The sequence below is a fragment of the Phoca vitulina genome, unplaced genomic scaffold (genome assembly GCF_004348235.1).
Source record: "Phoca vitulina isolate PV1807 unplaced genomic scaffold, GSC_HSeal_1.0 scaffold46, whole genome shotgun sequence".
NCBI lineage: Eukaryota > Metazoa > Chordata > Mammalia > Carnivora > Phocidae > Phoca > Phoca vitulina.
In genome coordinates, this window is record NW_022589749.1 from 6859305 (window position 1) to 6886649 (window position 27345).

Genomic DNA, 27345 nt, shown 5'->3' on the forward strand with positions numbered 1-27345 from the left:
GAAAAGAAATCATCAACCATGAAACTTTTCTTTATATGAACCTATGAATGTATGTTTCCTGTGTGCATAGTGTGTGTGTGTGTGTGTGTGTGTGTGTGTGTTGTCTTGACTAAATTTATATGCTCTGCCCCAAGGCTTCCAGCATAGAGTTCTTTTGACCAGGGACTTTCTTTGTCTTTCTGACCATTCTAGAAATTCCCAGTAAATTATCTTTTTCCGGAGGGGTCTCTATAAATATTAATTCATCAGCTGCCTCATCATGGTACGGTGGCAGGCATGCAGTCCTATGACTAATTAATTACTGTTGTTTAAATATTAAATAACTATTCATTATGCAGTCTAAAGACTTTCAGCCCTGGATATGTGCTGCTTTTATTAATTGGGGTGAAGGACAATAATTCCTGGGCATCTTGACTCCTGATCTTGAAATATAAACAATAAGAGCAGGATAATGTTTCTCTGAGCTACACTAGAAGGTTGTTTTTAGATTCTAAAACCTGAGGGCACCTGGGTGGCTCAGTGGGTTAAGCGACTGCCTTCGGCTCAGGTCGTGATCCTGGAGTCCCAGGATCGAGTCCCGCATCGAGCTAGCTGCTCAGCAGGGAGTCTGCTTCTCCCTCTGACCCTCCCCCCTCTCATGTGCTCTCTCTCATTCTCTCTCTCTCAAATACATAAATAAAATCTTAAAAAAAAAAAAAAGATTCTAAAACCTGAGTATTTAAAAAATCGTGATGGTTGCCATTAGGTTTGGAAGTTGTGAGCAAAAGGAAAGAGTGATTTCTTTAGAGTCCAAATAAGGAAGTAGGGGGGCACCTGGGTGGCTCAGTCAGTTAAGCATCCAACTCTTGATCTCAGCTCAAGTCTTGATCTCAGGGTTGTGAGTGTAAGCCCCGCGCTGGGCTTCATGCTGGGCGTGAGGCCTACTTAAAACAAACAAACAAACAAAAAGCAAAGTAAGGAAGCTGGGATTGTAGAATGAGACAGACCTGAGTTCAAATCTGAGCTTTAATATTTACTGGTTGTGAGACATTGAGCAAAATATCCAATTGAGCCTTGGTGTCCCAACTGGACGGGGGGAATAATATGACCTCACTCGGAGGGTTATTGTGAGGATGTGTGAAACGGTCGTTTCATCACATTTGCCTGTTTTATTGTTTTCACGGCACTGATCAGTTCTGAACTATTGGACCTAGTGTTCTTTGCTTCCTGTCTGTCTCCCCCACTCGATTGTCACTTCCTCATGAGAAGACTCTTCTGCCTGAGACCAATGTCTGTTACACAGCAGGAATCAAGAAATATTTGTTGAATGAATAAAAGGAGAAGGGCCATCTTTCCGTGGAATATTTTCAACACACGTTATTATAGCTGTCCAGGTCTCCGAGAGAGGGGAGTCAATTTTTCATACATTAATCCTAGTATTCAGATAGATCTCCATTCTATATACCTCCCAGGATTTGACATCTACTAGGGGCTTGGCAAATGCTTGTGGAGGGCGCCTGGGTGGCTCAGGCGGTGAAGTGTCTGCCTTGGGCTCAGGTCATAACCCCAGGGTCCTGAAATCAAGCCCCAGATTGGGCTCCCTGCTCAGAGGGAGTCTGCTTCTCCCTCTCCCTCTGCCCCTCCTCCCTGCTCGTGCTTGCTCTCGGGCACGTTCTCTCTCTCTCAAATAAATAAATAAAATCTTAAAAAAAATGCTTGTGGAATAAGTATCATAAAAATGAAATTAAAATCATGATAAGGGACATGAGATTGTTGTAACAGTGCTATGAATATGAATTATTTATTTAGGAGGGAGGCAGTGCAGGATGAAGCCTGCTCTGGGTTCAAATCTTGATTCTGCCAATTCCTAGGCAGGTGCCAGTCACTTAATTCTGAGCCTCAGTTCTTGTTAATACTCTGAAGGGTACATGGTAGATAAATGAGTAGATGTATTCTGACACCTAGGTGCTCAATAGCTTTCATTTATTTATTTATTTTAAAAGATTTTATTTATTTATTTGAGAGAGAGAGAGACAGAGTGACAGACAGTGTGAACAGGGAGGAGAGGGAGAAGCAGGCTCCCTGATGAGCAGGGCTTGATTCCAGGACCCAGGGATCATGACCTAAACCGAAGGCAGACACTTAATCGACTGAGCCACTGAGGCGCCCCAATAGCTTTTATTTTTAAAATTTTTTTCTTTTTTATGGGGCGCCTGGGTGGCTCAGTCGTTAAGCGTCTGCCTTCAGCTCAGGTCATGATCCCAGCGTCCTGGGATCGAGCCCCGCATCGGGCTCCCTGCTCCGCGGGAAGCCTGCTTCTCCCTCTTCCACTCCCCCTGCTTGTGTTCCCTCTCTCGCTGTGTCTCTATCAAATAAATAAATAAAATCTTAAAAAAAAAAAAAAAATTTTTTTTCTTTTTAAAAGATTTTATTTATTTATTTGACAGAGAGAGAGATACAACGAGAGAGGGAACACAAGCAGGCGGGAGTGGGAGAGGCAGAAGCAGGCTTCCTGCGGAGCAGGGAGCCCTATGTGGGGCTTGATGCGGGCTCGATCCCAGGACCCTGGGATCATGACCTGAGCTGAAGGCAGATGTTTAACGACTGAGCCACCCAGGCACCCCTCTTTTTTTCAAAAGTAATACATGTTCTAGGAAGAAAACTGGGAAAACATTCCAAAGTACAAACCACAGATCCCCCAGTCAGCTGTAAATGCATTGCTGAGATTCACCCAAATGTTGTATCAGGCATGATACCCTCCAGGTTTTTATATCTATAGTCATACATGCATGTAATTTTAAGATGTAATCATACATAAACATAATTAAATTCCAAAATTTCCTTACTATTTTAGCCTGATTTTTTTTCCATTTAGCAATAGATCATGAACATTCACTTGCATTACTATTCTTCATAAACATTATTCTGAATGGCTTCATAATATTTCATCTTACGGATATACCATTATTATGGTTAACTATTTGCATATTGTTGGCCGTTTAGAAGGTTATAATTTTTCCTCTTATGAACAGTATTGACCTGTACATCCCTGTATATGCATCCTTGACTATGGGTCTGATTATTTCCTTTGAACTTCTTCAGAGTTGAATTGCTGGATCAAAGGGTTTGCACCTTAATGTTCTTCTGATTCATTTGCTTATTTATTCTTTTTTTTTTTTTAAGATTTTATTTATTTATTTATTTATTTATTTGACAGAGAGACACAGCAAGAGAAGGAACACAAGCAGGGGGAGTGGGAGAGGGAGAAGCAGGCTTCCCGCTGAGCAGGGAGCCCCATGCGGGGCTCGATCCCAGGACCCTGGGATCATGACCTGAGCCCAAGGCAGATGCTCAACGACTGAGCCACCCAGGCGCCCCATGCTTATTTATTCTTTATGAAAACTATTTTTCAGAGCAGTTTTAGGTTCATAGCAAAATTGAGAGGATGGTACAGAGATTTTCCATATACTCCCTGCGTCCACACCAGCATAGCTTCCCTTACCTTCAAGTTTCCCCACCAGATGGTACATTTGTTGCAACTGAGGAACCTATACTGACACATCATCATCCCCAAAGTCCATAGCTTACATTATGGTTCACTCTTGGTGGTGTGGATTCTATGCATTTGGACAAAGGAATAAGGACATATATCCATCATTATGGTACCAGAGTATTTTCACTGCCCTAAAAACCCTCCATGCTCTGCCTATTCATCACTCTCACCATACCCCAAAACCCTGGCAACCACTGATCTTTTTACTGTCTCCATAGTTCTGCCTTTTCCAGAATGTCTCATAGTTGGAATCACACAGTATGTAGCCTTTTTTCTTTTTTAAATTTTATTTATTTACTTATCATAAAGATTTTATTTGACAGTGAGAGAGAGAGAGAGAGAGTGTGTGTGCAAGCTGGGGGAGTGGCAGGCAGAGAGGGAGAAGCAGACTTCCCCCTGAGCAGGGAGCCTGGACTGAAGCGGGACTCTGATCCCAGGACCCTGGGATCATGACCCGAGCTGAAGGTAGACGCTTAATCGACTGAGCCACCCAGGCGTCCCTTAATTAATTAATTTATTTTAGAGAGAGGGGAGGGGCAGAGAGTCTTAAGCAGAATCCACGCTGAGTGCAGAGCCCAATGGGGGGCTCAATCCCACAACAGAGCCCCAAGCAGGCTCCATCTCACGATCTGAGCTCAGTGGCTGAGCTGAAACCAAGAGTCCCACGCTTAACCAACTGTGCCACCCAGGGGCCCCATACGTAGCCTTTTCAAATTGGTTTCTTTCATTTAATAATATGCCTTGAAGTTTCCTCCATGTCTTTTCATGGCTTGATAGTCATTTCTTTTTAGCTCTGAATAATATTCCATTGCTTGGATGGACCTCAGTTTATCCATTCACGTACAGAAGGGCATCCTGGTTACTTCCAAGTTGTGGAAATTATGAATAAAGCTGCTATAAACATCTCTGTGCATGGTTTTGGTTTTGTTTTTTTTTTTTTTTTGGTGGACATACATACATTTTCAAGTCCTTTGATACCAATGAGTGCTTTTATTTTTTTTTTAAGATTTTATTTATTTATTTGACAGAGAGAGACACAGCGAGAGAGGGAACACAAGCAGGGGGGAGTGGGAGAGGGAGAAGCAGGCTTCCTGCTGAGCGGGAAGCCTGATGTGGGGCTCAAACCATGACCCTGGGATCATGACCTGAGCTGAAGGCAGACGCTTAACTGAGCCACCCAGGCGCCCCATTGAGTCCTTTTTTTTAATTATAAAAGCAATACAAAGATAGCAATCTTCACCTCAACCATACAGACCGGTCCCACTCTGCATAGCAACTCACATTAACAATTTGGAATGTGTTCTCCTACACATTTTTCTCTACATACATAGTTCTTTCCTTTCTTGTTTTAATAAAAATGGGACGGCGTGCATATTTTTAAGGTGTACGTCAATCAGTGTTGAATATTGGTGGAATATAACAATAGTTTCAACCCCACTAGGGAGCACTTACTAAGTGTTAGATGCTGGGCACTAAGCATTGTGACCGGTGCTTTTTCATCAGGTTTTGAGTGCTTACTGAGTACTAGATATTTTGGTAAATATGAAACACCTAATGTGAGGCGCTACCGAGTGTTTATGAACAAGTGTGCACTGTGCCAGATTTTTGCATATATCTCATTTAAATACGAAAGCTGGGAGTGAACCTCCATGTTCTGCCTAGGGTGGGGGTTCTGCCCCCCTGCAAGGGGTGCATACCTGAGTAGGTAGAGGAGGGGAGGCGGAGTCTTCTTCTCCCGGTGGACTGCAGACCCAGGGCGCCCCCGAACGTCTAGGGGTAGGAGAAGGAAAGGTCAGTCTGAGGACAAGACCGAGTGAAAGGCACGGCAGAGGTCCAGCTGACCGGTTAGCCCGGGGCCGCCCTGGGTGGGCGGGGCCAAGTGGCTGGGCGGAGCCTGTATTGTCCGCTCCGCGGGGCATGCCGGGAGCCCCGCCCCCAACATGGCGTCTCACTGACAGTTGGCTGCTGAGCGGCAGAGGCGGGTCCTGCTCCTCGGCGGCGGCGGTGGTGGCGGGGCCGGGGTCTCAGGGGCCGGGGGTGGGGGGATGGCGGCTCGGACCGCCTAGGGCGGAGCTGCACAGGCGAGGCTGCGAGCGGGGCGCTGCAGGCGGGCGCGGCGGCTGCTGCTATGGACTGGTGATCGCGGCGTCTCCTGCTCGCGTCTCCCCCGGGCCGGGCGGCTGCTCCTCACCGTCAACCCCTCAGCCGGGGCCATGGGCTCGTCTGCGGCCGCGGCAGCTGCGGCGGCGGCGGCCGCGGACTCGGCGCAGTGGCTCTCAGTGAAGGAGGAGACCATCTTCCTGCACGACGGGCTGATCCGGGTCACCGACCTGGCCGAGCTGCCCAGCGAGATCCTCGGGGCCCCGGAGGCCGCCGACACCGACTTGGAGGTGAGCGAGGCTGCTCCCCGGCGTCTGCCAGCAGATTAGCCCACCCGCCCCGCATCCCCGGGGTCGGGCCATCACATTTCTGCCTCACCCCCGCCCCGAGACCCCTCCCGAAGACTGCCCCGGCAGGTGTGTGGGCGCGGGGAGGACAGGTGGGGGGCCTCGGCTGCAGGTCCGCAGCCCGCCCGCCTCCCTGCCTCCTCGGGGCCTCAAGCCCGCCGGGTATTGCATTTCTGGTTTCATTCTGAGCGTTCTGACACCCGGCATTTTATTAGACTATCACCCGGCACGGCCTTCACGCCCTGGAAGAGCCACCGTCGCCTCCCAGGCTCTGTCTCCCCTCTCCCATGGACCCCCTGGACTCACTTCCAGGGCACACCCAGGTTGCTTAGCTTTGGGGACATTTTAATTTTAACGCTGTATACCTCCCCCTTTCTTATTCCCAGTTCTATGTTGATTTTTCTTTCCCCCGGGGGAGGGTATTGGCAGCTGTCGATCCGTGATGGGCAATCCAGCAACTTCTCTGTGTCGTGCCTCGGATTGACACGGGCCTTTGTCAGGGAAGCGGGCAGTGTGGACAGCGAGGGTGATGCTACAGGGGCCCTCCGTGCGCTCTCCGCAAAGGGTCACGGGCGCTTTAGGCCTCAAGGCCTTTTTCGTGAGCTCGGGGGTCTCCGAGAAGCCGAAGCTCAGGAACTGTGGCAGGTGCAAAAGGAAATCTCCGTTTTTGTGTTGCTGCTGGGTTTGGGGGCAGAAGGAAACCAAATATGCTCGGTTGATGAGAACTTTCCACCGACTTCACTTGGTTTCGTGTTTGCCCAGAGGTGGGAATACTGGCAGTATCATTTCATCGAGGCCAGCCGATGCTGACGCTGCACCCCCTCCACTTTGTGGGGTGATATTTTGATGTGTATGTAGCACGGGGTGTCATGAAATTCTTGCTGTCGCAAGAAGGACTCTCTGGGGTAGGGCGCAGAGAGGATGGCCTGTCTTCTGGCTAAAAACGGAATGCGAAGAATCTTTCGTGTTTTGCTGTTTTGCATGCACTTCGGCTTTCAGCACAAGGAACGTTTATAGAAATGGATTAAAACCCATTACTGTGCGTTTCTGGAAACGGTAGTGATCAGATCGCGTTGGCCAAGATGTTTGGGTGTGCTTGAGATGTGAATGCGTTCCACTGTGTTTTGTGTCTGGATTTGAGGTTGAGGTTGCAGCATTCCCATTGTGAACTCTTAATTGACTTATTTTACAGTCCGGCCACCGAAAAGGGAAGATACCAGTTGATAGGGAATTCCTAACATAGGATTATGGTTTTCTTGTGTCTCATTTGGGCCTATTCTAGAAAAAGCAAGTGTCTGAGTGTCTTACCAGCTTGAAAGCTCAAAGGGTATTATGCTATGATGGTGGAATCTTTTTATTTAATTGACTTTGTTGAATGTGAAATGTGGGAAGTGGATGCTCTTTGTTTCTTAGAGACTAAGTTCACAGATCCTAAAATTTTGTATGTATGTAATATATTTATTTTTAGGATTAAAAAGGTAGGAGTAGTTAAAAATACCTGAGCTCTTAGGTTGGCTTTCCTAAGATGTTTACTGCATAAATGTATTGAGTATTTGTCAGCTCTTTCCACAGAAGAATGATCTTAAAGAAAACCTCCCTGGCTTGGTAGATTTTTAAAAACTCTTGAAGAAAATGTATGTTCTGACCTTTCAGAAACCAGTATGTGTATGGGTAATAAATATGACTGTCAGTGGTGAAGAACTTTTTTCATTTCTTTCCATGTGTTATATAGGCTATATTGTATCAGTAGAAATGGATAGCTAAGAATGTTTTGTGGCTGTTAGATTTGTGTTTGCAAGGGTGTATTCACATTTAGTTATTTAATAATAATATTGATTAAGTATATCCTGTGTGTCAGACATCATCTTACTAAGTTCCTAAAAGGATCCGAGTAGCTAACTACTGTTACCTATTGTAACAACTATAAATATTGCACCCATTGTGCAGATGAGGGAAGCAAAATGCAGAGTTAAGTATGTGACTTGCTCAAGATCACACACAGAGAGCCTGGACATTAACCCAAGTCTGTTGGTCCCTAACACATCTCCTTCTGATCATAATATCCTCCTTGCATGTATGATACTCATATTTGTAATTATCTAAAATTTCGTAACTGGCTAAAGATAGGGTAATAAACAGGTATTTTTATGTCCTTTCTAGTAATGTATTCTTTTTCATATTTGAGGAAGATTAGAGGTTCATCAGCTTTTTTATTTATTTATTTATGTTTATTTATTTATTTTTGCTTTTTCATTTTATCTGCATTTTTCTTTGATTTTTTAAAATTTTATTATGTTATATTAGTCACCATACAATACATCATTAGTTTTTGATGTGGTGATCCATGATTCATTGTTTTTGAATAACACCCAGTCATCAGCTTTTTTAAAAAACTAACTTTTGAGGGGCACCTGGGTGGCTCAGTCAGTAAGCGTCTGCCTTCGGCTCAGGTCATGATCCTGGCGTCCCAGGATGGAGCCCCGCATCGGGCTCCCTGCTCAGCTGGGAGTCTGCTTCACCCTCTCCCACTCCCCCTGCTCATGTTCTCTCTCTCTCTCTCCCTCTCTCTCAAATAAATAAATAAAATCTTTCAAATAAATAAATAAAAAACTGTTGAAATGCTGCCACCCCTATGAGGTACATTCTTCTAAGCCTCTCCTTCCAGTGGATATCTGGCTAACCAGTGGCCATTTTTTCATAGTGTTTTCTAGTTAGATAGAATCCTTCAGTTGACAGTTTTGGATTAGGACAAATTTGGATTAAGCTGACTAATTTATGATTGACAGCCTTAATGCATAAGTGTGCACTAACTGCAGTAGAGTCTCAGAATTTTAGAGCAAGAAGGGGCCTTGGAGATAATCACTTTCCTCATTTTAGAGAGAAGTTGTCTGAGATCAGGAGAGGTTATGACTCGGTAGTGAAGCTAGTTATGGCAGGACAGACGACTAGATCCTGGCTTTCCTGCCTTTGAATTCCAGTGTTCTTTTCACTTTGTAAGTGCTGCTCAAAGTTAAATGTCAATTTGAAAAAAGAACCCATCCTACGAAGTGGATCAACATTGACTTAGCATTTTAATTTAAGCACTAGCACAGCATTTGAATTAAAAATTTTCTTCCTAGTGAATTTTAAACAGAAGTGTTTTTTTAAAGTTTATTTATTTATTTATTTTAGTAATCTCTACACCCAAGGTTGGGTTTGAACTCATGACCCTGAGATCAAGAATCACATGCTCTTCTGACTGAGCAGCCAAGCCCCTCAGAATTTATTTTTTAAATCAATAAATAATGTGTAATCAAATTTCTTCAACAAGTATTTGTGGAATTCAGAAGTGGGCAGGCCCCACTGTCCTGGGCATTGAGGATGCAGCAGAGGATACAATAAAATCTTTGTCTTAAAAAAAAACTTTTATTTTAGTGGGAGGATATAGACAATAACAAATAATCAAATACATATTATGTATATATGTATATGTAATACCTCAAATGATAAGTGCTGGGGAGGCAAGTATAGCTGGGTAGGAGGAATGGGGTGTGATGGTGGGGAAGAGTTCCCTTTTATGTAGGATGGGCAGGAAAGGAGAGCACAGAATGGCACTTGAGCAGAGCCTGAAGGAGGTGAGAGGGTACCATATGGCTGCTGGGGAAAGTACATCCTAGACAGAGGACAGCAAGAGCCAAGTCCCTCAGAGGGAAGCATCCTTAGCATCCTTATTTTGGAGCTCTGAGCCCAGTAAGCCAAGGGGAAGAGGACGGTGATAGATGATGGGGTGTAGGGGATGCCCATCAAGTAAAGCTGGTAGATAAGGACTTTGAATGCATTAGAAATGCAGAATGAGGTTTTTTCTTGGTGTTTAAAATAGCTACCTGTATTTATTTTAATTTCATGTTGTTGGCAGAAAGTGAAAGTATGTAGGAAATTATTTTTTAAGTGTGAAATAAATATAAATTTAAGAGAAATTTAAAAAAAACTTAAAAATGACAACTCAAATATTGCATTTTACATTACATTTCATAGAACATTAGTCTTTTTTTTTTAAGGGAATTTACAAGAAAAAAAATAGCTTATTTGTGGAAGTTCTAAAAGGTTTCTGCTTCCTATCTCATTTTTTTTTTACAAACTCTAGTGGGGACAGGCCTTGCACATATGGATGTTGACAGAGAAGATATGGATGTTGACAGAGAAGCTAATTGACTTGCCCAAATTGGCCAAGATATTTTGTTTCCTACAGTTTAGATTAATTTTGAACTAAGACATTTCAGTTAATGTTTCTTATTTTCCATTGTGTTTTTTTTATAAGAACCCTCCCCATCCCCACACGCTCACACCAGTGCAAAAGACTTGAACTTGAAAAACAACAACAACAAAAAGACTTGAACATGAATGTTCATGACAGCTTTATTTGTGCTTGCCAAAAACTGGAAACAATCTAAAGGTCCATCAACAGGTGAATGGATAAACAAGTATGATTTATGCTGAGTGGAAGAAGCTAGACAAACAGGAATACATATTGTAAGATTTCACTTATATGAAATTTCAGAAAATGCAAACTAATTGGTAGTGACAGGAAGCAGATCAGTGGTTGCCTGGGGATGAAGGTGGACTGGAAGGGATGGGAAAAGGGATTACAAAAGTACTTGAGGAAACTTTTTGGGTGATGGCTTATGTTCCCTGTTTTGACTGTGGTGATGGTTTCATAGTTGTATATATACATATGTCAAACCTCATCAAATTGTACATTTTAAATATGTGCAGTTTATTGTATGCCTGTTCTATCTCATTGAAACAAATGAACTAACCCCTTGCAAGCCCAGAATGCTTTACTGATACTGTTTATGAAATGAAAAAAGGCTCAGGATGGTTTCTTTGTTGTTGTTTATTGTTTGTTGTTTTGCTATGTAAGGGAAGGAGTTGATCAACTGGAATAAGTTAAGGTTTTGAATACTTAGGACACATTCAGATGAAACCTTTGAGATGATAATTTAGATTTATAAATGTTAATCTATTCTCCTAGGAGGATACCACCAGCCAGTTTATCCTTTGGTCAGATTCCTTTGGAAGCGGTTTATGTACTTTTATAGAATTCCAAATTCTGGGGCGCCTGGGTGGCTCAGTTGTTAAGTGTCTGCCTTCGGCTCGGGTCTGATCCCAGGGTCCTGGGATCGAGCCCCACATTGAGCCCCACATTGAGCCCCACGTCGAGCCCCACATCGGGCTCCCTGCTCCATGGGAAGCCTGCTTCTTCCCTCCCCACTCTGCCTGCTTGTGTTCCCTCTCTCGCTGTGTCTCTCTCTGTCAAATAAATAAATAAAAATCTTTAAAAAAAAAAAGAATGCCAAATTCTAAATTTGGAAGAGGTAATGAATAAATGAATAAAACTACTTTTGCTTGCGAGTAAAGTTAATTACATTGTAATTAATGAGCACTGGAAGAAGAGTCGCTGAATCTTCGTGCAGGATTCTGTGAGCTTGGACAAATGGCTCAACCAGCTCTCAGGTTTGGCTGGCTAGCTATAAAGTTAGAATGAAGTACCTTATGACTGTGGGAGGCAGTATTTGCCTAGAGGTCAAAGTCAGGTTTAAAGAATCAGATTGGGACTGAAATTCTAGCTCTGCCTTGTACTAGCTGTGTGACTTTGGGCAAGTTCCATACCTTTAGTAATCCCTGGTTTCTTCTTCCACTGCAACTTCTTTGTCATCATTGTCCCCACCTCTACTTACCGCCATGACTACAGCGTCAGCACGTTGTGTGCCAGGCTCTGTGCTAAGCACTTCACATGCATTATCTCATTCAATCCTCACAAAAACCTTACAAGGTTGTTACTATGGTTATCGTTACTTTACAAATAAGGAGACTGTGGCACAGAAGTGAAGTAACTTGACAAAGATCATACAATTAGTAGCAAAGCTGAGAGTGAAATAGATCTGTCCAACTCTAGCCCAGGGTCCAGGCTCGAAAATTATTATGTTAGACGCTTCATCATCTGTAATAGGGGAGTAATAATAGGGTTAATGTAAGGATTAAATAAGGAGGGATGTGATTACGTACTTACAGTGTGTATGGACTGTCTTTATAAGGTGCTACGTTGCTGGAAAGTTGTTTTTTGCATATTCAGTCAGCTGCCCATTGTATATGAAAGCAAAACTGTGCCATCGACAGAATTTTTTTTTCTCTTGTAGTGGATAGTGGAGATAGTAGGGTGTGTGTGTGTGTGTGTGATCCTTCTGGAATTTTCTTCCTTCCCAATTTGTTTGCAGTATGGCTAGGCAGATGAGATAATAGTCTTCATTTCAGTTTTTCTCCAATTGTATGTCTAAGGTCTTGCTAAATAAATCAGTTTTGATTATTATCTGTCTTCTTGGCTTCCATATTGACTGTCACAAAATACCACCTGTTGGCCCAGGCTACTGGGTGGATTGTCATGCACCTGTTCTTTCCTAAGTAATAAGGTACCTGTGGTGATAATTATGAAAGGCTTGTCAAGTCCTGAAAGGGCCCCATGCTCTGTCCTCCCTCCCCCTCTTTCCATCTTGTTTTACAATGGTGCTTGTGGGATGAACACAAGGAGCGTAGTGTGCTTTGTAAGATGTTTAGTCAATAGTTGTAGACAAATGTAAATAACAGCAGGTGATCAACTATGGGACAAATGCATGGTTACTTCAAAAGGATAGAAGACTGCAGATATTGTATAACTATTACTTTGATCCTGCATTTTTAAACACAATTTATGTATCCATTAAAATATTTTTTAGGGGCACCTGGGTGGCTCAGTCATTAAGCGTCTGCCTTCAGCTCAGGTCATGATCCTAGGGTCCTAGGATCAAGCCCCACATTCTCGGCGGGAAGCCTGCTTCTCCCTCTCCCACTCCCCTTGCTTGTGTTCCCTCTCTCACTGTCTCTCTCTGTCAAATAAATAAGTAAAGTCTTTTAAAAAATAAAAATAAAATATTTTTTAATTTTAATTTTTATCCATTAAAAAGTTTTAAAACAAATACATGAATATATCTTTATAAAAAGTGGAAAAACAGATGAAACTGAAATGCCTTTTGCACACCGTCCCTAATCCTGGTCTCCATCCACTTCTCACCACTGTTAAATCAGTGCTCAAATTTTTAATGTATTCTTTAAGATCATTTTTTAAAAAAAGATTTTATTTTTAAGCAATCTCTACACCCAAGGTGGGGCTTGAACCCATAACCCCAAGATCAAGAGTTGCATGCTCTACCAACTGAGCCTGCCAGGTGCCCCAAGGTCATTTTTGAATGTGTACTTTTATGTGTGTTTGTGTGCATATATGCTTTTTATTTTTTTTTTTTCTGTCTCTTAGGAAAGATGTGATGCGAGACATATATTTTCATAATTTTTTAAAGTCAATTATATGTTTTGATCTTCCTGTGTCTCCATATACAGATCTACCATATTTTTTTTAAGTCCTGCATGGGTCTCCAGAAATACTAGCTTATTTAGCCATTCCCTGACTGATGGGTGTCTTAGTTTCCTGTTGCTATGCTAACAAATCATCACACACTTAATGGCTTAAAATGACACAAATTTATTCCTATATTTACTCTTATGTTTGTGGAAACTGGAAGTCTAAAATGAGTCAGTTTCACTGGGCTAAAGTCAGCTGCTGGCAGGTCTGGTTCCTTCTGCAGGTTCTAGGGGAGAATCTATTCCCCGGCCTTGTTCACAGCTTCTAGTGCTCCTTCCTCCATCTTTAGAGTGTGTGGCTTTGGTCTCAGATCTGTCATCACATGTCTTCTCTGACTGGCTCCTCCAGCATCCCTTTTGTAAGGACCCTTGTGAGTACCCTGTCTCCCTCCGCCACCCCCCCCCCAGGATAATCCAGGCTCATCTCCCCATGTCAAGATCCTTAATTTAATCACTTCTGCAAAGTCCTTTTTGCCATCCAAGGTCACATTTACAGGTCCTGGGATTAGGACTTAAATATCTGGTTGGGGGGTGCATTATTCAGGCTGCCACAATGGGTATTTTGGTTGTTTTCAGTTTTTCACTATTTTTGAAAAAGATTTTATTTATTTATTTATTTGAGAGAGAAAGATAGAGTAGGCGGGGAGGAGCAGAGGGAGAGGGACAAGTAGACCCTGCGCTAAGTGCAGAGCCCAATGGGGGCCTGGATTCTATGACCCTGAGATCATGACCTGAGCCAAAACCAAGAGTCAGACACTCAACAGACCGAGCCACCCAGGCCCCCCTTCAATTTTTCACTATTAAAACCGGTCCTTCAGTGCATACCCTTGCATGCCTGTTGTGCACATGTTGGAATATTTCTCTAGAGCAGTTCCCGAGAGGCAGAATTGCTGGGTCATAGGTGACCATTTTAAATTTTAATAGATATTGCCAAATTGCTCTCTAAAGTGACCATATTAGTTTATACTCCCAAGTAACAGTGTTTGGTAGGACCTCTTCCTTACACCCTCATAGAGATTATTTTAGAACTCATGGATTTGCTTAATTTTATCATTTGCTTAAGGCAATGGCTTTCACTCCAAAAGAGGAAACCACTAGATGTAGTTGGGTACCTGGAAATACAGGCTGGACCACGGTCAGCTGAAAGAAGCCAGAGTGTTCCGTTAGTGCTGCCTAGCTCTTATCACTTCACTTCAGAGGACCTCTCTTGCAGCTTGATCTTCTTTGCTCCTGACATATACTCATTTTGGTCTGTAATCCAGTTAATACAGACCATGTCCATATTTAGGCAGGAGAGAGCAACTTCTTATTCTGATGGTCTGGGGATGCTGCCAGACTCGAGCTGTGCCAGGGAGCTGCCCACTCTGGGAAGAGACACACTGGCCCCTGAAGTGTGTTCAGAGTGCATGGTAGTTGTTAGGCAGACTGTTTAGACACAGACTGTCTTAAAATTTTCTCTCTTATATGCCAGTATAAAGGGTAATTCTACATTTCTTTTTAACCTCTATGAAAAATGACATTAAGTTGATTGTATTTTTATGTTATGCAGAACTTTTTTGCTATAAAGAAGTAATACACGGTTGTAGAAAATAGAGAACACACCTATTGTGTAAGAGAGAAAAAATACTCTTTGATTGTACCATCCAGAAATAGTTATATTAATTAATTAATTTTTTACTGTTTCCTCCAGTTCATATTTTTATATATAAACAAAATTGAGATTATATACAGATTTTATCCTTTAATCACTTATTGGGAGCAATTTTGTCAAATTAGATTTAAAAACATAATTTATTTTATTCATTTTATTTTTTTTAAGTAATCTCTACACCCAACATGGGGCTTGAACTCACAACCCTGTGATTAAGAGTCACATGCTCAGGGTGCCTGGAGGCTCAGTCAGTTGAGCTTTCGACTGGAGTCATGATCCTAGGGTCCTGGGATCGAGCCCCACATCGGGCTTGTGTTCCCTCTCTCCCTGTGTCTCTCTCTGTCAAATAAATAAATAAAATCTTAAAAAAAAAAAAAAAATGTTTTGGCCTCCTCTAAACTGGAATTATCTTTAAAATAGCAGATGTGGAGGTGCCTGGGTGGCTCACTCAGTTGAGCATCTGACTCTTGATTTCGGCTTAGGTCATGATCTCAGAGTCCTGGGATCAAGCCCCAGGTCAGGCTCCCCACTCAGTGGGAAATCTGCTTATCTTCCCCTCCCTCTCTTCCTTCCCTCCTCCCTCCCTCCTCACCCGCTTGCACTGTCTCTAAAATAAATAAATAAATCTTTTTAAAAAATAAAATAAAATAGCAGATGTGGGGTGCCTAGCTGGCTCCCTCAGTCAGTAAGTAGAGCATGCAACTCTTGATCTTAGGGTTATTTAAAAAAATAGCAGATGTGAGGAAAAAACAGTAAGATACAACAAGACAATTATAATACATCCATAAATTACTATGCAGCCATTAAAAATTATGTTTTTAGGGGCACCTGGCTGGCTCAGTTGATAGAGCATATGACTCTTTTTTTTTTTTTTTTTAAGATTTTATTTATTTATTTGACAGAGAAAGAGCACAGGCAGGGGGAGTGGGAGAGGGAGAAGCAGGCTTCCCGCGGAGCAGGGAGCCTGATGCGATGCGGGGCTCATGCGATGCGGGGCTCATGCGATACGGGGCTCGATCCCAGGACCCTGGGATCATGACCTGAACCGAAGGCAGACACTTAACGACTGAGCCACCCAGGCGCCCCAGAGGCCAAAACATTTTTAAGGTTTAACGTTATTTGTTTAATAAAATTTTGTAAATTTTATATTTGTAGTGGTTATTAAAGTGTGTGTTTCTGCGATCCATTACTACTGACAGTTTATAACTTAAGGGGATTTTTATCTTGCTGTATGATTCCTCTCCTGATAATGTTGAATATTTCTGAGGAGCTTTGAGTTTATAAAGTGCTATTAAGTAGAATTGTAGAATAATTAATGTTCCATGATGGGACACTTGGGGTGGACACACTTGAATCCCTTGTGTTTCTACTGAAACCTGCAGTTGGCTGAATTACTAGGTCATAGCACAGTTTGTAGCAATTTTAGATTAACGATAAGGAGATGCGTAATTTGCAAACCATTTTATGCAAATCATAGGTTTAGTAATTCTAATAACTACAGAAGCGTCATTCAAGTAGTGGTTTTATACCAACAAAATATTAACGTTCAGCTTGTATTTGTAATGAATCTTTTCTGTGTTTACTGTATTTGCCTTGTGCTTTATAGTTTGCATTACTGATTTCAAACGAACAAAGATTAATACAATAGATATAACTACAGGGCAGACTAGAAAATCTGGACCTCCTATCTCTGTTCATATGTTTGCTTTTCTTACTGTTGAAATAAAATAATTAAGAATGTTAAAGGACAATCTGTGTCAACATATTTTCATCAAAACAGTAGTACATAATAGAAGAATGACCTTTATTTCTTGATTCTGATTCCTTTCTGATCATCTAGTCATGGTGTAGCTGAATGACAACTACTGGTTTATTTAATCTAGAAAGGAGCAAAATGGGTGGAAAGGTAAAAATATACATGTGGAACTTTGGAGGAAGCATGTTTTGAGCTTATAATAAAGGAGTTTCCTTTCCTTTAGGGGTTCTGAACCTGAAAATAGAATCCAGACACCATCTATAGAATTCAGGGGATCTGTGAGCTAGAGTGGGGAAAATTTTATCTTCATTTACTCATACCTTAGATGAAATTCAGCATTTCCTTCAATTATGAATACAGTAGAATCCTAGTAGTACTGGCAGAACCTGTGACTTTGTACAACCAGTTGAAATCATAGATATTTTCTTTCTTTCTTTTTTTTTTTTTTAAGATTTTATTTATTTATTTGACAGAGAGAGAGATAACAAGAGCAGGAACACAAGCAAGGGGAGTGGGAGAGGGAGAAGCAGGCTTCCTGCGGAGCAGGGAGCCAGATGCGATGCGGGGCTCGATCCTAAGACCCTGGGACCATGACCTGAACCGAAGGCAGACGCCCAATGACTGAGCCACCCAGGCGCCCCTGAAATCATAGATATTTTCATATCATATTGTATTTATTTGACAGAGAGAGAGATAACAAGAGCAGGAACACAAGCAGGGAAAGTGGGAGAGGGAGAAGCAGGCTTCCCGCGGAGCAGGGAGCCCGATGCGGGGCTCGATCCCAGGACCCTGGGACCATGACCTGAGCCGAAGGCAGACGCTTAATGACTGAGCCACCCAGGCGCCCCTGAAATCACAGATATTTTCATGTCATATTGTAGCTGTTGAACATATCTTGAAGTATTGTTTATGCTCACCATCACTTAGAAATTACGGTAAATAATGGATCTTGTTATTCAATATACTGAGAATGAAGCTCCTATAGTGATAGCACAAATAAAGCATTTTGGTAACTGTGTTTCAGTGTACTGTAAGTGGAGTTTATAATCCCAGGTGTTTTATTTTACACATTTACAAATGTTATCTGAGAAGGGTCGACAGGATTCATCCTAAAATGGCACCCCTAAAGAGCCATTTTAAATAGGTGGCCACAACCAGTAATAGTTGGTATTCCAGGGGAAACATTTTTAAAATCCTAGATTCATTTTGCTTTCATTTTTCTATAGAGTACAATTATATACTTCTGGTTTCTTTTATTGTTCAAATTGTTATTTTGTGTTTGTATTGTCAAAGTTCAGAAGTTTTACTTAAATAGCCTCCAGAACTGTGTTCTCCAATTGGTAGCAACTACTCACATGTGGCCATTGTGCTCACTTGAAATGTGGCTACTTGGGATTGAAATGTGCTAAAAGTGTAAAATACACATCAGATTCTGAAGACTTCATGTAAAAAAAGAATGTAAAAGATCTCAATATTTTATATTGATTAAATATGGAAATGAAAATATTTTGGATAATGCATTAAGTAAAATATATTATTTAAATTAAAATATATTAAAATTAATTTCATCTCTTTCTTTTTACTTTTTTTTTAAAGATTTTATTTTTAAGTAATCTCTACACCCAATGTGGGACTTGAACTTACATCCTCAAGATCAAGGGTTGCATGCTCTACCGACTGAGCCAGCCGGGCACCCCTTTTTTACCTTTTGATTTTTTATTATCTATCTATCTATCTGAGAGAGAGAGGGAGCTGGTGTGGGGGGAGGGGCAGAGGGAGAGAGAGAATCTTAAGCAGGCTCCATGCCCAGCATAAAGCCCGACCCAGGGCTCCATCTCATGACCCTGAGATTGTCATGACCTGGGCCAAAATCAAGAGTTGAACACTTAACCCACTGAGCCATCCAGGTGTGCCCCTGCCTTTTACCTTTTTAATTGTAGCTCCTGGAAAATATTAAATTCCATATATGTCTAACATATTTCTATTGGACAGCACTTCTTTATACAGAGGTCAGCAAACTATGGCCTTAGGGTCATATCTAGCAGTCTGTTTTTATAAATAAAGTTTTATTGAGACAAAACCAGTTCATTAATTTACGTATTGTTTGCCTTCATGCTGCAATGCAGAGTTGAATGGTTGTGACAGAGACCACAAGACCAGCAAATCTTCTGGGTGTTTTCATTTACACTATTTTCATTTCATCCATTCAGTGGTTCTATGAAGCAGTAGAGGAGATATTATTTCAGGAAAAACGTTTAGAGAAGCCAAGTGATTTGTCCAAGGTCATGAAATTAGTTAGTGCTAGGGTTAGGACTCTAGTTCTGAGTGATTTTCCACTGTACATCTGCTATTTATGTATTTATTTATTTATTTATTTATTTTTAAAAGATTTTATTTATTTATTTGACAGAGAGAGACACAGTGAGAGAGGGAACACAAGCAGGGGGAGTGGGAGAGGGAGAAGCAGGCTTCCCACGGAGCAGGGAGCCCGATGTAGGGCTCGATCCCAGGATCCTGGGTTCATGACCTGAGCCAAAGGCAGACGCTTGACGACTGAGCCACCCAGGCGCCCCAATGGCTACTATTTTAAATAAGAGCTACACAGCCAGGCCTACACATGGCTGCCAGAGTAATCTTCCTAAAGCTAACAGTTATGTTACCTCCTTGCCTAAACCTTCAGTGGTTTCCCATTTCCTATGAACTAAAATAATAATTCAAGGTTGCTATGATTTGGTTCCATTCTGCCTTTCCTGCCTTTTAGCTCATTAGTCTCTATCCCCCCAGGGACAATATATTTCACAAACTCACTTTCTACATTCTCTCCTACAGTCTTGGCTCATAGGGTTTCATTGCTCTGGGGAGTCCAGACTCCACTTTTGGAACCCTAGTCTTTATCCTTCAAGATGCAGATCAAATGGCACTCCTCCAAGAAATTTTCATGATGCATACGGTTAGAAATTGTCACCCTCTCTATTTCTTTTTTTTTTTTTTTAATATTTTATTTATTTATTTGAGAGAGAGAGAGAAGCAGACTCCCTGATGAGCAGGGATCCCGATGTGGGACTCGATCCCAGGACCCTGAGATCATGACCTGAGCCAAGGCAGACACCCAACCAACTGAGCCACCCAGGCGCCCACCCTCTCTATTTCTTACACTGCCTTATAAAGTTATTTATTTGCATGCTTGGTCTCCCTTACTACATTATAATCTCTTGGAGGTTAACCACTTCTTAGTGTACATTATGGTGTACCTACTAACATAGCTCAAACATTAGATGTGGATTGAACTGAATGCTAAAAAGAGCATTTAGAACAAATTTGAAAGGGTGGGATTTAATAAATAATATCATGAGGACACAGGTTCATGGAGAATAAGATAAGAATAGGTAGTTATTTTTGATGAACTAAAGTAGTGTAGGTGAGACTTTAGGAATTTTAATTGCAGTTATGCTTTACACTTTATTTATTTATTTTAAAGATTTTATTTATTTGTTTGTTTATTTATTTATTTAACAGAGATAGACAGCGTAAGTAGGCAGGCGGCAGAGGGAGAGGGAGAAGCAGGCTCTCCGCCAAGCAGGGAGCCCGATACGGGGCTCGATCCCAGGACCCTGGGATCATGACCTGAGCCGAAGGCAGCCGCTCAACTGACTGAGCCACCCAGGCGCCCCTGCTTTACACTTTAGATAAGAGAGAACACATCACAACAGTTGTCATAAATGTTGTTAATGCTGGAATGTGGATAAGCAATATGGCATTAAGACCCTTGATTTTGGGAATGCCTGGGTGGCTCAGTCAGTTAAACGTCTGCCTTTGGCTTGGGTCATGATCTTGGGGTCCTGGGATTGAGTCCCGTGTCGGGCTCCTTTTTCAGTGGGGAAACTGCTTCTCCCTCTGCCTGCCGCTCCCCCTGCTTGTGCTCTTTCTCTCTTTCTGACAAATAAATACATAAAATCTTAAAAAAAAAACAAAAAAAAACCTTGATTTTGTATAGAGCCTAAGAAATTTTGCATAAAGAATAATGAATTCCTGAGAGCTTTGTGAAAACAGCTAGATTAGATGGAGTTAATCGAAAATACCTTGCTTTGATCATTATTCTAAAAATCTTAATTCGACTGAATTTTTGTTTAACTTGGTTGTTCTATGGTTAGGTAGTGAACTTGAGCACTATTTTTTTAAGATGTTATTTTTAAGTAATCTCTGTACCCAACGTGGGGCTCGAACTCACAACCCCACGATCAAGAGTTGCATGTCCTACTGACTGAGCCAGCCACATGCACTGAACTTGGTATTTATTGTATTTCTTTTGAACATTTCTATGTAGAGGTTTTTTTTTTTTCCAGGGATTTCAGTGAAATGTGTCCATTCATCAGCTTTTATGGAATGGCAGTGCCTTGCAGACTGAAACTGTCACAAAGTTATTTTATAGAATTTAGCATAATCAGTTACTGATTAGCATGTTAAGGCTGTTAGCATAATTTATTTAAAACATTATAAAGTACTTTAAAATTTTTAAATTAGGGCACCTGGGTGGCTCAGATGGTTAAGCGGCTGCCTTCGGCTCAGGTCATGATCCCAGGGTCCTGGGATCGAGCCCTGCATTGGGCTCCCCGCTCAGTGGGGAGCCTGCCCCTCTCTCTCTCTCTCTTATGAATAAATAAATAAAATCTTAAAAAAATTTTTTTTTAAATTAAAATGTTAGAATTTTAGAAAATCTTGGGGCGCCTGGCTGCGTCACTCAGTAGAGCATACGACTCTTGATCTTGGGGTTGTGAGTTTGAGCCCCACATTGGGTGTTGAGATTACATAAAATCTTTGGGATGCCTGGGTGGCTCAGTCAGTTAAGCGTCTGCCTTTAGCTCAGGTCATGATCCCACGGTCCTGGGATTGAGTCTCACATTAGGCTCCCTGCTCAGCAGGGAGTCTGCTTCTTCTTCTCGCTCTGCCCCCCACCCTGCTCCTGCTCTCTCTCAAATAAATAAAATCTTAAAAAAAAAAAAAAAGAATTTTAGAAAATTTGCAAGATGTAATAAAATGCAAAGAAGAAAATAAAATCACTTATATTACTACCACCTAGAGATAAGTATAGTTCATATTTTCATGTATTGCCCTCCAGACATTTTTGTATGCATGTACACTTACACACAGGCATATTCTAGGCAATTAAGATCATTGTATATACATTTTGTGTCTTGCCCTTTTCACTTAACATTGATGCTATTTGGAGGACATTTCTCCATTTTCAGTATTGTTGAGAACATAGTTTTTAATACCTGCATAGATATTAAAGTCTGTGTGGTATTTCATTATATGGATGTTCAATGATTTATTTACCCAATCCTCTATTTGGATATTTAGTTGAATATTTAGTCAATTCTGTTGAAAAGCTTTAAAAATTAGAGAAATTGTTTTTTATAGTGAGACTCTTCTAAGTAGGCTACAACACACATATATAACCATCTAAGATTATTTACTCTAAGTCAGAATGTGAGCCTTCAGAACTATGATCTAACTGTATACAATGATAGCATTGTTTGATCATTTTTATATGCATAAAGTTCTTTATTTCCTGTCATGTAATAGAATACATAAGTTATATGTGTAGTCCTTCCTTCAAGAGGTGCTTTATTTAATTAAAAATTTTAGGAAAGCAACATATGGTTCAAAATTTCAAAGGTACAAAAGGAAATTCAGGGAAAGGTCTTCTTCCTAGCCCTGTCTCCCAAGCTGCAGCCAGTGTTACTAGCTGGTCCGTGTCCCCCAGACGTAGATGATGCACATACAAGCCGATGCACAGCAGATCCCTCTCTGACCTCGGCTTCTGCCGTGTCCCCTTCTTCCCTTCACTCCACTGCAGCCACTTTGGCCTTCTGGTGTTCATCATAGATCAGGCTGGCAGGTCCCAAAGGTTCCCTTCCTCAGGGCCTTTGCTTGTCTCTCTGGACAAAATGAGCTTCCATAAGGCAACAGTCCACATAGGTGATAGAGATGGTATTTTTGAAACTTTTAAAGTGTGAAATAATCAGGGCGCCTGGGTGGCTCAGTTGGTTAAGCGACTGCCTTCGGCTCAGGTCATGATCCTGGAGTCCCTGGATCGAGTCCCGCATCGGGCTCCCTGCTCGGCAGGGAGTCTGCTTCTCCCTCTGACCCTCCCCCCTCTCATGTGCTTGCTCTCTCTCATTCTGTCTCTCTCAAATAAATAAATAAAAAATCTTAAAAAAAAAAAAAAAAAAAGTGTGAAATAATCAGAAACTTGCCATATTAGAAAACAAAAACAGCCGTATCGCCAAGGGCAGCTTTAACTCTGTTAGCAGACCAGTGGGAGAGCTTTGAAATGATTAAAATAATGAATCCTTTTAGATGCATAGTTACATACTTAGCACAGTTCCAGAGAGTACAGATAGATACTTCAAGTACCATGTCAAAGGAGACAGAGGACTTTTAGTTCAAAGGTTCTCTGGTTGCAAGACTATGTGGTAATTCCACATAATTGGGAGGACATACAGTGTTAACTAGAAGAGTGCTCCCAAATTCTGACCCTACAGATTTATCTTTCTCTGAGTTGTTCAGTTTGGTGCTGAAATGTCACCCTTCCTGCTTCTGGAGTTAAACAGGCACTTAAACGATAAATACATATTTTGCACAGGATTGGCTTTTAAAAGTGTATAAAATGCTATATTACATGGCTCTTTCTTTTGCCTGTTGTTTTTATTTTTTATTTTTTTTTAAGATTTTTTATTTATTTATTTGACAGAGAGAGACAGAGTGAGAGAGGGAACACAAGTAGGGGGAGTGGAAGAGGGAGAAGCAGGCTTCCCACGGAGCAGGGAGCCCTATGCGGGGCTCGATCCCAGGACCCTGGGATCATGACCTGAGCTGAAGGCAGACACTTAACGACTGAGCCACCCAGGCGCCCCTTGCCTGTTGTTTTTAGAATGCGTGTTAACAAGGGGGCCATACAGAATATGGTACCCTTTGGGATTTACAGAAGGATAGTGTACTGAGTCAGTGACAGAGAAACTGGAACTGTAAAATGCAGGAGTCTTCAGGGGATGTGTGAATGAGCCTAGAGGTTAACCCTCTAGGCTTTAGCATTGACACATCTCGAAACTTTTAGCCCAGCTCTGCCACCTGCCAGAACTTCCATTTCTTGGTTATAAGATATTTAAACCTTTTTTTCATGACTTAGATTTAATGATCACTATGTTTGATTTTCGGAAACTGATTGGTAGGAGAACTCCCACCCTGAATGCTCCCAAGTGAATGCTCTTGCAGTCGGCGTTTCCTCCCTCTTGCTCACCCACATCTCCCCACTTTGGGAGTTTGCGTCCCAGTTAAATTCTCATTCCTTTCCTCTGAGCTTATTCTCCTGTCTTTTTATCGCCTTTCCTCTTTCAGTCACTCCGTGTGTGACAAAAATGGCTGTCATTAGGCAATGAGGATTCTACTTACCAGTCACATCACATATTCAGCATTCGGAATCATACAGTTGGTGGGGCTGAAAGGATCTTAAGATCACTTAATCCAGCTTTTTTTCAGAGGGCACTGTGTTCCTTTTAGCCTATTGCGGTCAATAGTAAGAGTTGGAGGCTCTTAAAAGTACTTTGGAAAATAAATAGTTTGCATATAGAGCAGTGCTATTCAAAGTGTGGTCTGCATACCATGAACCCGTAATGACAAGGTAAGTACAGAAATTGAAAGTGAAGCATTTAGAAACTTCATAACAGTTTGCCAGACTAATTTTATATTTGTTGAACATAATAAGACTTGGGATTTGTAGTTTGTGTCTTTTTTTCCCACATTATTTTTGTAGTAACTTTTTTTTATTGTATTTTACAAAAGTTTTGTTCTGCAGTGGGTTAGGAAAAAAAAACCCCAAGCCCAGTTCTTTGCCACAGACAGTTTGAGAAGCACTGGTATGGGATAGCTAACACAGTGTTTGGCAGAGAGAAAGCTCTCAAAAACCAATAGCTTCCTCGTGTCTTAAAAATTTGCATTTTCTTGGGTAAGGATGCTAGATGTCTGAGTGGCAGGTAGATGACATATTGTTTTATAGAAATGAGGTGATTAAAATTGGTAGTGCTGGTTTTCAAATATAAGCAACTCAGTTTTTTTTTTCCTTTTTAAACTTAGCCTGTGTTTTGAAGAGAGATTTACACGCAGTAGAAATGTAACACATATTTGCACTGATTCTTGAAGTTACTTTATAACATTTAATGTGCTACTGATACCCTCAGCTGTGCAAAGTTGGAGGAACATAAAGTCTTTGGTATTTCGTAGCTAGCCATATCCATAAATATTTGAATATATTATATCAGTGTTTATATTTTATCTTCTTGGATAAGAAAAGGGAAAGATGTGTTGAAAAGCACTCAGGTTTTGTCAGTTTTCTCATGTCATGTAGCATTTGGAAAGTACATGGTTGTAATGTTACTTGGCATTCCCATTTTAATACAGTTTTAGAGCCACATTCAGTGGCCCTTTCATTTTCAGTAATCCTTGGCTCTTCTTTGGAATTGGAGTAGCTTGTCCTGATTTTTTAATCAAATCAAATGTAGTTGAGCTTATATTTGATACAATAAATGTAGACTGTCAAAAGCCATTAGCTGACTGTGGTGTTTACAGGTTTAAGGGACATATTTTTCATACTACTCAAGATCATGAAATTGCCACTCCCTGTTTTAAGGATAAAGGTCATTGACTGAGCCAAGTGACTGTCCTGAAATGGTGTCTCTTTAAAAATTCTGTTTAAGGGGCGCCTGGGTGGCTCAGTCGTTAAGCGTCTGCCTTCGGCTCAGGTCATGATCCCAGGGTCCTGGGATCCTTCCTGGGATCTTTCCTGCTCCGCGGGAAGCCTGCTTCTCCCTCTCTCGCTTCCCCTGCTTGTGTTCCCTCTCTCTCGCTGTGTCCCTCTCTGTCAAATAAATAAATAAAATCTTTAAAAAAATAAAAATTCTGTTTACAATCCAAGAATCCTTAGAAATAAGGTCCTTTTGACTTACTAGATTTCGTTTTGGCGAATTTAGAAAATTATTTGAAAGAGAAATCTGAATGAATTGTTTTTGTTTGGTGATACCATACACCTCTTTGTGATACCATACACATAAGGGGATAAATCTTTATCCTCATAATGAAAAGGAATGGCACATTTTATTTTTTAAAAATCCCATTTGGTACATCCCTAATCTGCTTATTTAGATACAGAATAAATATTTGCTCTGTAGGGCAGGATTCCTTTGTTTTCAGCCTCGTTTTTATTTCTACAAGGCTCAAATTCTTTGTAATTCTTTTTAAAACTCTACACCCAACGTGGGGCTGGAACTCACGACTTGGAGGTCAAGAGTTGCATGCTTTAGCGTGAGCCAGCCAGGCGCCCCAAGGCTTAAATTCTTAATATCTGAGAAGTTTGAAACTGAACCAGGATTTGACGTAACCAGCATATAGCATGGTGGAGAGCAAGTAGTTTTGTAGTGATGACTCAAAATAATAAGTGATTCAAAGTGTTGCTCCCTGGTTTTAATAGGAGCATTTGGTTTACATAGCCAGGCTTTCCCCTCTTTCTGTCTCTTAGGAGCCAGGCTGAAGAACTTTAGGAAAAAGAACCACTATTATTAATCCTGTTGAGTACATATTACATTTTGGCAAATGCTGGCTGATGAGATTAAAATTACCCTTCGCATTTTAAAAGTTATATTTCTGTAATCACATTAGCAAGCAGGTGGATCCTAGGGGGACAGGAAATGAAGATTCTTTTAGCCAACTTTTCAAAGTTTAGAATTTATTTTGGGATTTTGCTTTGACGCATGAAAGGATCTAGTTGTAGTTTCTTAAAATAACTCCGTTTATCTCTGTTCAGCAGTCATTGTTGAAACCAAGGAAGAGCCACATTTTGGAAAGTATGAAAGACAAATAAGAAACTGGCACTCTTTTAATGGCATGTTTTTCTGTGAGAGAGATGATGAAAACTACATAGTGTGTGGGTAGTTAATAATTTGAGAGCCTCTTCTCTCAGGTAGCATATTTAGAATTTAGGGAAATAGTACAGGTTTGATGAAATATCCATTAACTTAGAAAGGTACCTAGTAAGAATCCCTCACTTGTTCTTAAGTTGCCCCTTGACTGAAATGAAGCCATGGGCTCCTCCTTGGAACTGCAGAGCTGTCAAGATGGCATTGCTAGAGAGGTCAGCATAGTTTTAACCTGGTAATGGTGGCTACTAGTCAGGGGGCTCTCCAGTTGTGTTCTTAGTTCTTATGAAATCCTTCTGCTTATTCCCATAGAGTTGTCATTCTGTTTTGGTCTGGGCTAAGGCAAGGACTTAAAGTGTCCTTGTTACGGGTGTTTGCTAACGTGAAAACAGTGATGCTTCCAGCCTTTTGGCAACTGAGTTCTGGTAGGAATTCTGAAGTTTTCTTCCCTACACATAAGGTCTTATCATGAGCCTTGCATGTTTCTACTGTCGAGTTTTTGAGGATCAATTAGAATTATTCTCTGTGTGTTTAAAACTCAGATTCAGAGTTGAAACAAAAAT

At 41.3% G+C, this 27345-nt stretch overlaps 1 protein-coding gene across 5 annotated transcripts in view; it reads left to right on the forward strand.

The window, feature by feature from the left end:
* Positions 1–5560: 5560 nt before the first annotated feature.
* Positions 5561–27345, forward strand: part of HECTD4 (HECT domain E3 ubiquitin protein ligase 4) — a 178441-nt gene continuing 156656 nt past the window's right edge. For all 5 annotated transcript variants that reach the window (XM_032431524.1, XM_032431525.1, XM_032431527.1 and 2 more), the window contains exon 1: positions 5561–5922. In XM_032431524.1, the coding sequence (XP_032287415.1) occupies positions 5746–5922 (177 nt within the window). In that variant the 5' untranslated portion in view covers positions 5561–5745. The remainder of the gene's footprint in view (positions 5923–27345) is intronic.